The sequence below is a fragment of the Vulpes lagopus genome, chromosome 7 (assembly GCF_018345385.1).
Source record: "Vulpes lagopus strain Blue_001 chromosome 7, ASM1834538v1, whole genome shotgun sequence".
NCBI lineage: Eukaryota > Metazoa > Chordata > Mammalia > Carnivora > Canidae > Vulpes > Vulpes lagopus.
In genome coordinates this window covers 64,873,841-64,887,858 of record NC_054830.1, presented here as the reverse complement: position 1 = coordinate 64,887,858, position 14,018 = coordinate 64,873,841, and the positions used below count along the sequence as shown (strand labels likewise).

Here is a 14,018-nt window from a genome sequence, read left to right as displayed (position 1 = left end):
ATGTCACCAGATCATTTCTAGCTGTTTGTTCTCCTTGGTGGTTTTTCCTGGTACTGACCAGATAAGCTCTTTCAGCTTCTATTGGCTCAGGCAAACAGGTGAATGGTGGTGACATTTTCTAAGGCAGCAGCAGTGGAGAGGGGACAGTTTGGGTGACAGGTTCATGAATCCCACTGCAGGTGCAGGTCCTGTGATGGAGGCCTCCGTAGTGGGTTCTCATGGAAACAAGAACCTTCAGATCAGGGCTTCTTAAACCACCTGTGGTAAAGGGCCTTATGCTTTCGTAAAACTCACACTACCGTGATTTCTCATCTGGAGTGCTAACACCTGAACCAGCCTTGTGCCCTATTCAGTAAGAGCAGTCCACTGGTCTTGCGCTTGGGTATCATGGAGATGTCAAATGGCTACAAAACTTTCCAAACTTTTGATTTTGCTGCTCACTGCGTGGCAAAGCAGCAACAAGAAGTTTGCGGATCTGCGCGATTCTGCAGACCACATTGAGTAGCACTGACCTAGTCAGATCCCAGGGCCCATTTTAGAAACAGGGAAGTTGAGGCCCAGAGAGCAGATTGGCCTCGCCCTAGGTCTCACAGAAGACAGCAGCAAAGCCAGCATCTCAGTCCCGTCTTTCCTCTGCTGACCCTCTTTTGTGGTGGGCCCAAGCCCAGCAGTCCGAGCAGTGAGTAGACTCAGGAGGTGCTGTATCTAGCAGCCAAGGTCACAGGGCCGGCCTCCACATATCTGGGTTGGTGGCTCTGTGCTGAATGCCAGCCAGGAACTCGGTAAGTCGGGACCCTGCCTGACCCCAGAGCTGGCACAAGCGCTGTGAATTGAGGATTGCTCTCCAAAGCCTGAAATCTTTGGCCTGCATGTGGCTAGGTGAACTGCAGCCAGGAAGGCAGATGGTCTTGGCCCTTGGCCACCCCATACCTCTGCAGCTGCTTCAGGTCAGGCTGCTGCTACCGAGGCGTCAGCGATGTGTGCCTGCCCAGGTTGGAGGCAGAAGCCAGCCAGGGAGAGTTCTCGGGCTCAGCTCTGCAGGTGGACATCTGGTCTGGCTTTCACCACACGTGGGTTTCTCCTCGCTATGGTTGGGAGATTGAGCTCCCGGGAGCAGATTGGGAATTGCCCTTGATGCCTGAAGCTGCTGAGGCAGAGGAAGATGGCAAGAAGGACTTGGGGGCAGAGCGCACAGGTGAAGAGCATCGGCCTTGGGGCCATTGTTTCTGCCATGGGACCTTTCCGTACCTTAGTCTCCCCCTCTGTAAGGTGGACCTGTTGCTCAATAAATGGGAACGACTGTCAGCTCTGAGTACATGCCAGGTACCATGTTAGGCCCTGCTCCTCTGTTGTGCTCAGCAGATACTTTCACATTTGACTCTTCACATCAGCCCTCTCCAGGTGAATTCTGTCCTTTTCAGAGGATGGCCACAGCAATGACGACACAGTAGCCATGGTGCTGCTACTTACTTGTCCTCACACACTTGGCTGTGTGCTGGGTACTTTGCCTGCACCACCTCATTTGGTCCTCCACTGGGCGCAGTGAGGCACATGGTAATAGCCCTATTTTACAGATGAGGAAGCTGAGACTCAGAGATATTAAAAACTTGCCCAAGGTAACTCACATTCAGGTTTTTTTTTTTTTTTTTTTTTTTTTTTTTTTTTTTTTACTCCCAAGCCTGTGCTCTTTCTGAATTCCACGGGCTGAACTCATTCCTTTCGTGAGAGAGCCCGGAGGGTCCTGGGACTGGTCTCTGAAAAGGGCAGGGGAGCTGGGCTGGGCCCCCTGGACACCCCTCTCTGGCCTCGTTTTAGGGATGGAAAGCTGAGGCCACTAAGGAGGAAGGAACTCACCTGGGTTCTGCAGAATCCCCCATGAACTGGAACTTGAGGAATACCTGCTGTGACCTGCCCCACCTTACCACTTGTAGCACGTGCCCCAAGAACAAGGCTAGTGCCACCAGGAAGAGCCAGGTACGTGCTCTTAGCAAGCAGTGGGAGAGCAAGTCCCTTACCCTGGCATCAGGGTCACAGAGGCCAGAACACGGCAGGACAGTTCCTGCCTGCAGCGTCAGCGCCAGGGTCAGCAATGCTCACTCTCCAGCTCAGATCTCTGGGAGGGGGCTGCTTCCCTGCCTGCCTGTGTCCATAGCCCCAAGCACAGGCTCCAGCACATGTAGGGGTTCAGTGTTTATCGAAATAACAGATAAATGTGTCTTGGCTGACTCTTCTGTGGCGAGGCCTTTCTGAACGCAACCCATAGACCTCTAAACCGGGGATGTGAGACTCACTGAGTAAAGGCCCAGAAATTCCTAAGTGGGTTAGCAGATTTAAAGCTCGGGCTGGGGTGAGGGTGTGCAGATAATTCTATAGTCTCCTGAGGCCGCCCAGGCTTGTCATTCTCTTCTAGCAGGATGGGGCAGGAGCAGGGCTCTGTAGAGGATCGAGCCAGCATACCCTGGCCCAGGCTTTCACTGCCCTGACACCCAAGCACAGACCTGACTCTTTCATTCTCCAGGGGGAATGTTCCAGGGAGAATGAAAGCCGGAGCAGCTGCTAGTGGGGACTGCGGTGGTCTTAGTCTGTCATATGCTCTGGAATTCCTGGGACCACACCTCTCCCTGGCTTGTGCCCAGTTTCTGCCATAGCGGCATCTCCCTCCTCCCCAACCCAGAACAAAATCCCAGTGGACTTTGGATCGGAAGGCAGGACGGGGAAACTTATTAAGTAGCCTTTGGCAAGTGCCCTCTTTTCCTTGAGGATGCGTTGCCATGCTACAGCTTCAGGGCACTGGCCTGCCCAGCTGCCTGGCCTGTATCCTGCTGCTGCCGAATTGCCTAAGGGCCTTTCTGGAGCCTTGGGCTTTGGCTAGGGGTGCTGCCCACCCCCCCCCCCCGGAAACGGCAGGTACATATACACACTGGCTTCCTGCTGACCCTCACAGGTCCCAGCCCTGGGAGCGGCTGCCAGCCTATCTGAACAGTGAGAAGTTTGCCTGCCTGATTGGGCAGTAAAGCCAGCCAGCTTCGCACCTAGCTGGGGGGCTCGTCTGTTGCACGGGGCTGCCCTGCGCAGGGGTGCAGGGCACGGTGCAGGGTCGACTGGGCTTGGCCCATAGCTCAGCACTTACTGGTGTGTGACCTTGAGGAAGTATCCTAATCCCTCTGCTTCTGTTTATTCATTTGTCAAGTGGGGACATTAAACATCATATCCAATAGGGCTGTGAGGGTTTAATGAGTCAATAATTGGGAAGTGCTCTGACAGGAAGTGTCAAATGAATGTCTCTTAAATGAAATATGGGGATCAGTAAATGGGGCGCAGGACTTGAGTGCCTACGTGCCGATCCCCATGGCCTGTGGGCCACCGAGACCTCCCCGTTCTCTGGATCCCAGGTCCTCCTGTGCTGAACAGCACCATCGTGTAGGTAGGTCTGAGGAGCACTGAGGTGTAGTGGAAGGAGCACTGGACCGGGAGTGAGCAATCCCTGGTCCCAGCCCTGCCACTCTGTTGCTCTGTTTCCTTGGGAAAGTCACTTTCCGTCTCTGAGCCTCAGTTTTACTGTCTATAAATGGGAAACAGCCGTGGAAGGCCTCCCAGGGCCCTTCTGGCTGAGGTAGCCTGAGTCTCCGTGAATCCCCCTCCTGCCCCAGGCTACCCACGGGGAGGCCCGCCGGCTTGGCTGATTGTGTCTGCGGCTACGGGGAGGCAGAGGGCAGTGGCTGCGTGGGCCCCCTTACCTGGTCTGGCAGGCTCCTGGGTCTCTGGGCATGGGACTGCTGGGCCCTTTCCTCATTACCCTCGTGGTCCAGAGCATTGACGAGCTCACTCTGTGTCTGTCCTGGACCCCGCTCCCTGGGTTGGCGGAGCGGCTCTGCCCATCACGGCACGGTGTCTAATTACGGACTCACGAGTCTGGCTGTGTGGCTGGTGTGTGTCCCTGCGAAGCTTTGTGCGTACAGGGCTCGGGGCTGCCAATTCTCTACTGCATCCCGAGGGCCCAGCACACAGCCTGGCGTGTGGTTGGTGCTCCAGAACTATTTGTTGATTGAGAGGGGAAGACCCAGCTGAAACTCGGGGGCTCCTCCTGTGTTAAGGAACCCCCCATTCAAGCTCTTCACCCTAAGCAGTCTTATCCCAAGCACCGGGAATTCAGCCCTAGTGGAAATTGGGCAGCCCCATTGATACTGGACTCCCTTGAGACTCACCTTCTTAGCTTCCCAGGATGGGGTGGGTCCTGCTTCCCAGGAGCCTGCAGGATAACAATCTTCCAATCTGGAAGATTCCTGGGCCCTGCCAGGACTGCCATGGCTCTGCCCCCAGCGACAAGACAAAGTATTGATTGGAATTTGTAAATGACCTGCTCAGATGAGGGCTGTTCCAAGTCGACCCTGCTATGGGATGTTTTCTTCTACCTGCAAGTGTGCGTGTGCTTGTATGTGTGAGATAAGACAGGAATAGAGCCAGACACGGGCAAGGAGATGGGCGGAGATAGACATTCAGAGACACTGAGACTAACACAGGGAGAGTAAGAGGCACAGGACAGCACTTCAGTCCCGGGGGCCATTGCAGGGTGAGGTGGGAAAGAGACAGACGGAGCCCGTGTGTGCCTGCCATTCTGGTCATAAGCAGTTTCAGGTTGGAGCTGCCTTGGGGGGGGCACCCCTAGCGTGGGCCCCAGGCACAACACGAGTGCATTTGTTGACATCAGACAACCAACTGCGGTTGGCCACGACATCAGACAGCTTGGTGCTGGCCAAGCAGCTTCCTGCAGCAGTGGGCTTCGTAGGGCTTAGGGGCAGGCACCCTAGAGTTGGCCCGACTGGTCTCCACTCCTGGCTTCACAGCCAACTAGCTGTGTGCCTTTGGGCAACTTCCACTATCATCCTGTACCTGAGATTCTCCATCTACGAGTAGGGTAAGAACAGCCCCTGCCTCACAAGGTGCTGGTGAGGATCACGTGAGTTACCGAAGGCCAAGTCCTGGGAATAATGCCTGGCATGGGACCCTTGAATTCTCTCTGGATCCCACAGGTGGGCAGGTCAAGAGTCGTCAGCCCCATTCTATAGATGAGAGAACCAAGGCTCAGGGGTGGGCAGGGACTTGACCAGTGATACCCAGCCCATCAGTGCTGGGGCTGGAACGGGATCTGGGGGCTCTTGCCTCCTAGCTCGGGGCTCTCTACTCTGCTCCCCATGGTCCCTCTGTGAGGCATGGATGTCTCCTTCACATGTCGCCCTAACTCTTGAGCTGTTGTAATGTGCTCCTCCCAGTGGTCACATTGTGGGGGAGGAAGTCCCATGCCTTCTCTCCAGAGTTTGACACACAAAGCTAAGCTCCGGCCACGCTGGATGGTGCTGCTGGGCGCTGATCTGAAGCAGCCAGCTGCTCCCCCATCCCGAGGCGGTAACATTCTCCGAGTCAGCAGCACGTTGGCTCCAGGACCCTCCGTTAAATTGCAGCCGCCTACTGGGGTGTGAGCGGGGGCTGGGGGTGGGGGTGGGGGTGTGCCGGGAAGCCTGGGCGATTGGCTCCATCCTGCTGGGAGTGGCCTTGCACCGCCCCAGCGGCGGGAGAGGCGGGGACCCCTCAGCATGCCCGTGGGGTGCTCTGCCTGGGGGATCCCAGTGTCAGCGGCTGCCACCGTCAGCGATGGGTGCCTCTCCCCTCCAGGAGCGGCACTCGAGGGGCCAGCCCAGGCCCCAGGGGGCGGGTCCAGGGGAGCCAGGGCCCGTGCGTGTGAGTGTGAGTGTGAGTGTGAGTGTGAGCGTGCGGCCCCGGAGCCCGGGCTCGTCGCAGGCTGAAGGACCCGCTGCCCGAGGACAGGACACTTCCTGAGACACCCCACTCTTCCTCCTCGGGGTGCGGGGGGGGGGCGGGGAAGTGGCTTGGGGAATCCGAGTTTTCTTTAATGGAAGAAAGAAATCCCAAGCTGCGGCAGCAGCCTGCTGGACAGGGTGTGTGTTTGGAGAGGAGGAGGAGGAGGAGGAGAAGGAGGAGGAGGAGGAGGAGGAGGAGGAGAGGGAGGAGGAGGAGGAGGAGCGAGTGATGCAAGGGTTTTGAAAACGCTACCTAGATGTGGGAGGTGGAACCTGGTCATTTGGTTCTGCTTCTCCCAGCAGGTCCCGCTCCCCGGGGGAACTTGGGTAAGTCCATAAATAGCTCTGCGGACACAAAGGAGCTCTGTCTGGGGAAGGAGCCGCTTGCCTCGCCCGGCGGCCAGGAGCTGCCACCGCCCGCCCCATGCCCGCCGCCCGCGGGAGGAGCCGGTGCAGGAGCCGGTGCAGCCCGGGCGGCGGGAGCGGCGGGAGCGGCGGGAGCGGCGGGAGCGGCGGGAGCGGCGGGAGCGGCGCGGTGGCCGCGGGCTCGGGTCCCTGCAGGAGCGCGGGTAGGTGCCGGGCCGGGGCCGGGACGGTGCGGCAGGAGGGGGGCTCTTGGCCAGGCCAGTGCCCCGTTGCTATTGTTCCTTCCCCAGGGCAGCCATGGACAGGCATGTAGCAGCTCGGCCGCGTGTGTGCTGCTCTGAGGCAGCTCCGCGTGTGTGCATCTTTGTCTGTCTGTCTGTCTGTTGGTCCGGCCGTCTCAAGGTGGGGGACCCCGCGGGGCTAGGGGCACGCCACCGCTGTGTGCCGCTTCCCGCTCCTAGGCTGGTCCGCCAGGTCTTCCTTCTGGGAGAAAGGAATGCTCGGTGACCCTAAGTTGGGACACTGCACGGGAAGGGAGCCTTCAGCCAGCCGCGTTGGTGACCACGTCAGGGATGCTGACTGTGCCCAGGCACCAGGGATTGGCCGATCTTGCCTGGTTCTGTGCCAGGGAAGGAGGTGGTCTGGGGCGGGACGGGGTGGGGGGCAGCCCTCAGTGTGGGGGGGCTGCCTCCAGTTTGAGAGATTTCTGCTGAAACGTCCACAGGAAGTGCAAGAGGGATGCTCTGCCTCAGGAGCATCCTGAGCCCCTTGAGAAAAGTCCTGCACCTGCTCCCTTGTCTCCGGTTGAGAACTGGAGGGAGGGGGGTAATTGTTAGGGACCTGCTCACCCCCGCAGAGCTAACCACTGTGAGGGGACAGAGGTCAATCCCTTTATCAGGAAGCCCCACGCCTCTACTCTTGTCCCAAGGTGTCCGAGGGACCTCAGGGCTGGGGAAGAGCCGTGGTCCAGATTGGGAGGGGCCGTGTCCACAGAGCAGGTGTCTGACCAGGACCAGGATGGAAGACTTCTGCTTCCCGGAGCAGGGAGCACGGGACCCATGGGTGCCATTACGGGCCCTGAGCTAACGTAGTTCGGCTCTGAATCTGGTGCTCCTGGCTTGAGATGCCTACTTAAGTACAGGGCCACCAGGCCCCTCACTGAAAACTTTCCACACCCTGCTGCCCTCAGGGGTATGGCCGGGGCCTATCTGGCTTCTCTGTGGAGGTGGCTGGAGGGGGCATATCTCTTGGAAGGAAGGAGCTGCAGTGCCTGCCCACCAGCGCCTGGAGAGCCCAGCCAGGGCCCTGAGGCCATCGTCAAAGTTTCCACCAGGGCCCCTTGAGTCCTTTATGCCCAGCCAAGGGGCACCTCCCTTCTTCCCCAGCCCTACCATGTGGCATGGCTTAGCCCAGGGCGGGCCCTACAGGGAGCCAAGTTCCACAACAGGGCGTGCTTCAGGCCCAGCCTGGCATCTGTGGCGGCCGGGGGGGGGGGTGGGGGGGTGGGGGGGGTGGGGATGGGGAAGATGGAGGCAGCTGAGGCAAGGGACCCCCTGCTGGGAAGCCTCCAGGGTCTTGAACCAGAAATCCTTGATGGGGCTGCAGATGGTTCTTGGTATCAATGAAATCACCCTGCCCCCCGCCCCAGCTTGCTGGCCTTTGCACATGTTCCCGCTGCCTGGAAAGCCCATTTCTTTGCAGGTCTTAATCCTGGAGAACCCGGACTTCGACAACTAGAGCAAATACTCCTGTAGGAACCTGTCTGTCCGTCCATTGGAGGCGGCACCCAGGGCGGTTGCTTCCTGTCTTATTTACGTGGGATCCAGGCCTTATTTGTCTCTGGGTCACAGAGGCCTCACCTGGGACCCAGGACATCATGGGAAAGGGCGAGGATGGGCTTTCCTTGAGCACACGCACTGATGTCCAAGTCAGCTCTTTCTGCCCATGTCCTAGCTCTGCGTGGCAGAGAGTGGGCTCTATCAACACGAGGGCCTGGTTAGATGTCCCTTTGGAGGAGCCCTAGTTTCTGTGTGGGGCCATGGAGCTATTTTGCTCCTGTAGGGCCAATAAGTTGGGGGTGGGATTTGACAGGAGGTGAAGCAGGGAGAAGCTTGGCCTCAACCTGTCTGAGGTCACGGGAGGGCCTCGTCGGGGGTCATGCTGGGCTGGGTGGTGTTCACGCCATGGCCTGGGCCATGGAGGGCGGAAGGGGCAGCCCTGGCTGCTTTGAATGTGATGTCTACGGTCCTTTGCACAGACCACAGTGGCCTGGGGCCCAGCTGGGGTCCCCTTGGGATGCTGCCAACCACAGAGGTGGATCTGGGCTTTCGTGTGGGGCTGCTCCTCAGCCCCTCGCTTCTCCTCTGCCTCGCTTGCCCATAAGAGGCACGGTCAAGGAGGGAGTACCTATGCTCAGCTGGGGTCCTGGAGGCCCGTAGAGCTTCTTCCCGTTTATCTACCCAAGGCCCTGGAGATGGCTGAGTCCATTTGCCTTCTGGACAGATAGGCGAGGAAGGCCTTGCCTGAAGTTACATTCAACTCAGCAGCCAAGTGGGGATGAGAACCCAGCTCTCCAGTTTCCCAGCCCAAATCTCTCTTTGTCGCACCAACTGGATGACTCAGAGAACCTGGCTTTCGTTCTGGTGTTCCCCCTTTATTGGACTCCCCAGTGACACATTGCTTTCTAGAGCCCCCTGGCTTACCAGCTAGAGCCTGGCTCTCCTCTAAAAAACCGTGTGCAGTAGAGAAAGCCCTTGCTTGCTTGGCCAACAGGCCAGAGACTGAGGCACGTTCTAGCTCCTACTCACTGGATCATCTCAGGCAAATGTGCTTTTTTTTTTTTTTTTCTCTTTTTCTGGCTGTTTCCCCTTTGGCGCAACCAGGAACTGGACCAGGTCCCTTGCAGGGATCCAGTTCTTTGTAGACCCTTTTCTCATCCTGGGTTCTGCAAGTCACTAGCCAAGGCCAGGCTGGCCCAGCGGGGAAGCAGCCCCTAACCTGTTATTCAGGGACTTTTGGTCAGAGGCCTTCTGCACGCTGGGGCCCAGGCCAGGGCTGGGAGGTTTGTTGGTGTTTGTGGAGCTAGGCTGTTTCCAAGATGTCATTGCTCAGGGAAAACCGTCATTCCTCCCAGGGATAAACAAGGCTGCTTATGGCTCAGCCTGCTAAGCCCAGAGAGGCTGGAGCCACTCACAGCAGGCCAGCTGGGCTCAGCCCCAGGGAGCTGCCACCTTCCCCGGCTCAGCCAGCTGCGCCCAGGCACCTGAGATCAAGGTGGCAGTAGGGCAGGACTGGGGACAGGGGTGCTGGGGCCATGACCCACTTGGGAGATCAGGGCCTCTAGGCACAGAGGAGAGAGCAGGGGGGTGGTCCCAGGATATTCTCTTTCTCTGGCAGTGGGGCTCGGTCATCGCTCCAGATGTATGGAGAACTGCCAGGTTTGCTCACTGTTCCAGATGGCCGAGGGCTTGTCCCCTCTCCCTGCCTGCCATGGGCCGGCCTGCTTGCACCTGGCACTGCACAGATCTGGCTGCTGCCGGAGGACTGTCAGCGGCTCCCAACTTAGAAAGGCCGGGGGGGTAGTAAGTCATTTGGAATTGGGCAGTCTTTTCCCCACGTAGCCAGGGCTTTCTGTGGTGTCCTCAATTACCTCTTGGTGGGGTTCGCCTGCTCGGGCTACTAGCAGAACTCAGGCACTCAGGGCAGGGCGCCGGAGGCCTGGGGTTTGCGGAGGCCTGGGGGTCACGTGTCCCGGAAGAAGCCGGGCAGAGCTGCTGTGAGCCAAACAGCTAGCCACGACCTAGGGCCAAGGCTAGGGCAGCCAGGGGGCGGGCCGTGCAATGGAAGCGGGCATGTGGCCGTGTGGCTCCCTAGGTAGGGGTCGCACCCGCAGCCCATCTGGGACACTGACGTCTTCACTGCTCAGACCTTGACTGACGGAGTTCCCAGTTGATCTCAGTAGTGGCCCTAAACTTGCCCTCTCTGTCTGCTCCCTGCCTCCCTCCCTTCCTTCCACAGGTGTTAACTACCTGCCATGTCCCATGCACTGGCCAGGCCCTGGAGGTACAGATAGACGCAAAGGGCCCGATCTTTAATCCAGGGGTAAAGATGGGCATGTGATGGTTGGTAACAGCACAGCTCTGATGGGGAGACCCAGGGAGGGGGATCCCTGGGGAAGTTTCCAACCCAGCCTGGGAGCCTCAGCAAAGCTTCCTGCAAGAGGTGAGGCCGAGTCTGGGTGCACAGATGCCTGTCCATCAAAGGAGCCACTGTCCCACCCTGTCTGCCCACCCTTCTGTAGTGTAGACATGATTCCTGCCCGGCCATAGAAAGCACCTGTGTGTGTCCAGGTACTGTTCTTTCTAATCCCAGGCAAGGCTCCCTGGTGTGTTTTGGGTGAGTGCGTGGGCTCTGGACTGGAGAACGGGCTCTCCCGCTTTACAGCTGTGTGCCCTTGGGCAAGAACTGAACCTCCCCTTGCCTCCCTCTCTTGAAGCAATGGCCCAGCCTCACCAGGTTCAGTGAGATGTGTGTGCATGAAGTGCTCCAGGTGCATTGACGTTGAGTCATGGCAGCCGCTGAGTGCCAACTAGCACCTCACCTCTCGGTGGCTACCGAACGAGGCGATGTAGGCCAAGTGCTCAGCACGGGGTCTGACACAGTGTTGTCGTCCTGGAAATGGGAGGTGATGCAGCGGCTTTTGTGTAGGGGGGGGGTTGGCAGGTGCCATCGGAGATGTGCAGGTGTGCCACGCAGGGAAGGGCTCATGATGGAAGGAGGCGGGGGTGGGCCCTGGGATGAGGGGTTTTGTTTGTCTTTTACATAAACTTCTCAGTGAAATGCAACATACTTAGAGAAAGATTAGAACCATACGGCTGATGGGTTTTCACGAGGTGGACAAACTCCCCAGGTCAAGATGTAGAACATGCTCCTACCCCCGGAAATACCCCCGCACACCCTCTTAGTCACCACCGCCCCGTCCTGACCCCTCTCCTTGATCGGCGGCCTTGCCTGATTTTGAACTTGGTATACCCGGGATCACTGAGCGTGTACTCATTTCACACCGACTTCTTCCGGCCCACATTTTGATGATGAGATTTGTCAACGTTATTGTAGGAAGTTTTGTTTTGCTTGTTCTCACCGGGGTGGTTCGTCGTGTGAATATGGTGCAATTCATCCATCCCGCTGTTGAACATTTGGGCTGTTGCCAGTTGGAGGTTATAATGAAGCACGCCGCTATGAATAGTCTCGTAGATGTCTCTTGATGGGCTGTACGTACTTTGCTGGTGGGTAAATACGTAAGGTTTACAATTGCTGAGTCATAAAGTGGTATATAATTAGCCTTAGTAGATACTATCATCTAATTTTCCCAAGTCTGACACCACTACCCTCCCTGCGAGCTGCGTACGGGAGCTTCTGTTACTCCCTCTCCTCACCAGCGCTGCTGGTGTTAGATATGGTGATAACTAAATGTGGGTTTCATTTGCATTCCCTTGGTGACTAAGGAGGTTCGAGACCTTTCCCCTGTGTTGACTGTTTCCCGCCTCGTGGTGAAGGGCCTGTTCAAGCGTCTCCCTCCAGTTTTCCCCTGGGGTTGTCTGCCTTTTTCTTATGGGTTTGTGGGAGCTTAAAAAATATTCCGAGTATGTTTCCACTGTGGGGTATACACATTGCAAACATCTCCTCCCACTCTGGGTCTGGCCTTTCTACCCTTTTGGGGAGGGTTATCCTCTGAAGAGTGCAAGTTCTTGATACAGTCCAGCCTGTCAGAGAGTGCTGGTGGAATCCTGCCTCTTACAAAGTTGTGGGCGTGCCTACGTCATCTTCCAGAAGGTCCATTCTTTTTTTTTTTTTTTTTTTTTTCCAGAAGGTCCATTCTTTTACATTTCATATTTAGGTCAGAAATCCACTTGAACTAGACTCTTACGGACGGCGGATGTAGAAGTCAAGACTCCTTTTCCTCGGGGGTGGTTACCCAATTAATTAGAAAACCATCCTTTCTCACTGTAGGGGATCATCGTCTTTGTTAGAAATCACCTGGCCATGCACGTGGGGGTGAGTTGAATTTGGAAGGATGAGTAGGAGTTCGCCCGGTGGATGAGAGAGGGGAGGGTGTTCTAGGTAGGAAGTACAGTGAGCGGAGGTTTAGGGGTGCCTGAGGGTAGAGTGTGTTTGGGGAACTACAAATAGTTTAGACTGGCTGAGGGTGGGAATGGGGAAGGGAGAGAAATGGCATGTTGGGGGTAGGGGGTGAAGGGGTCAGTGGGTGGGGACAAAACACACAGGGTAACGAGCTGGGACTACCCCAGAGGGATAGGAGGGTTTTCAGTGGGAGAAGAACATAACCAGGTTCTTGTGAGAAAGGAAGAGAGGATGAGAGGAAGTCCCATGACAGGAGGATGGTTGTGGAACTGACTGCAAACCCAGCCGACCCCAGCCTCAACATCACCCCTTAGCAGAGAGCGCGCCTGCTTCAGGGAGGCAGCGGTGCAGGTAGCAGCGTGCCTGGGGCCTCAGAGGTGACCTGTGGCCTCAGGGTTATGGCTGAGCCCAATGGCCAGATATCCAGTCTAGTGTCCTGGATGGAAGAGCCTTCCCACCTTGACTCCCCACCCAGTTCCCAGCACTGCAGGCCCTGAAGGAAGAATATTTTAGGAACCGGGGCACCCAGACAAAGGCTGGGATCCCTCCCTGGAGAGGGAGTGCTTTCTGTTTTTCCTGCCCTCGATGTATCCACAAGGAGACCTGGCCGTACCGTGGGCTCTGATTCCTCCAGGCTGGCTGAGATGCAGAGCTAGACAGTCGTCCTCCGGAAGACGTGGCCTAGAGAGAGGAGTAATTAGGCCCAGGGAGCCAGACTGACCCAGCCTGGGGGAGACCGAGCGCAGGCTCAGCAGCCTCTCCTGCGTCCAGGGCCTTTGGTACGGGCCTCAGTGTCTTCCCCTGAAATGTACAGATAGCAGAGCCCCTGTCTGAGGGCTGTTGTCAGAATGTGCCAAGTGTCCTCTCCCAGAGTGCGATGCAGGGGAGGGGACAGATGGTGTTGACGCGGATGACAGTAGTAAGCATGGTTACAGGAGCTGGAAATGTTTACTGAGCACTTACTATGTGCCGGGCGTCTTCAGGGGGGTGCCTCCCGCAGTGCTGTGGTGTCCGTGCTACCTGCCGACGCCGCCATTTACAGATGAGAAAAATTGAACCTTCGGCAGGGTAAGCGGCCTGCCCAGAGGTTAAGGGCACCCAGCTAGGAAGTGGCCCAGGCAGGATTCGAACCCGGGTTTGTCTATCTCCAGACCTCTGTTCTTCCCCAGCATAAGGCTTCCCTCCACCACCCCCGACCCCACAGGCTCTCTCTGTTCCCCGAACTGTTGCTTGGAGTGAGGCCTTCGATTTTGGGTTCGTCCCTGGGTCCTGCCGGGAGAGAGCGCCAAGCGGTGGTGGTGTGTGGGGGGGGTGGGCAGCCCAGTGGGCCGAGCACTGCTGTGCACCAGGCCCTGCCTCCTGCCCACAGGAGGCGTCACACTGACTCAGCCACAGGGTTAGGAAGGGGGATTGAACCCCAGGCCTGCCTGATTCCGAATCCTGGTCTCATGACCGCAGTACTATTTGTGCCCTTGCCTGGGATTCCTCCGGGCTTGGCCGAGGTTCTTTGTTTGTTTGTTTGATCAACCTAGCATTGAATGTCACAGAGAAGGCACGCGCTTCTGGCTCTCCCGCACCAGAAGGGGTCCCTGGAGGCAGTTGGTTTGGGAAGGGCACCAGCCGGATGCAACTCCCTACTGTCCCACCCCCCGCCGGGTGAGTCAGACACCTGCCCCTCCGTCTCCAGCAGTTTGG

The 14,018-nt window shown here is 57.5% G+C and overlaps 1 protein-coding gene across 9 annotated transcripts in view; it reads left to right on the top strand.

The window, feature by feature from the left end:
• RGS3 (regulator of G protein signaling 3) overlaps positions 1 to 14,018 on the top strand; it is a 122,139-nt gene that overhangs the window by 83,680 nt on the left and 24,441 nt on the right. For 4 of the 9 annotated variants that reach the window (XM_041764686.1, XM_041764690.1, XM_041764692.1 and 1 more), the window contains one exon: positions 1,816 to 1,974. The exons of 3 other annotated variants lie outside the window; for them this stretch is intronic. In XM_041764686.1, coding sequence (XP_041620620.1) covers positions 1,816 to 1,974 — 159 coding nt within the window. Of the gene's footprint in view, positions 1 to 1,815; positions 1,975 to 6,026; positions 6,144 to 6,178; positions 6,386 to 14,018 lie in introns of those variants that run through there. 2 more of the 9 variants (XM_041764696.1, XM_041764695.1) reach the window with 2 other exon arrangements.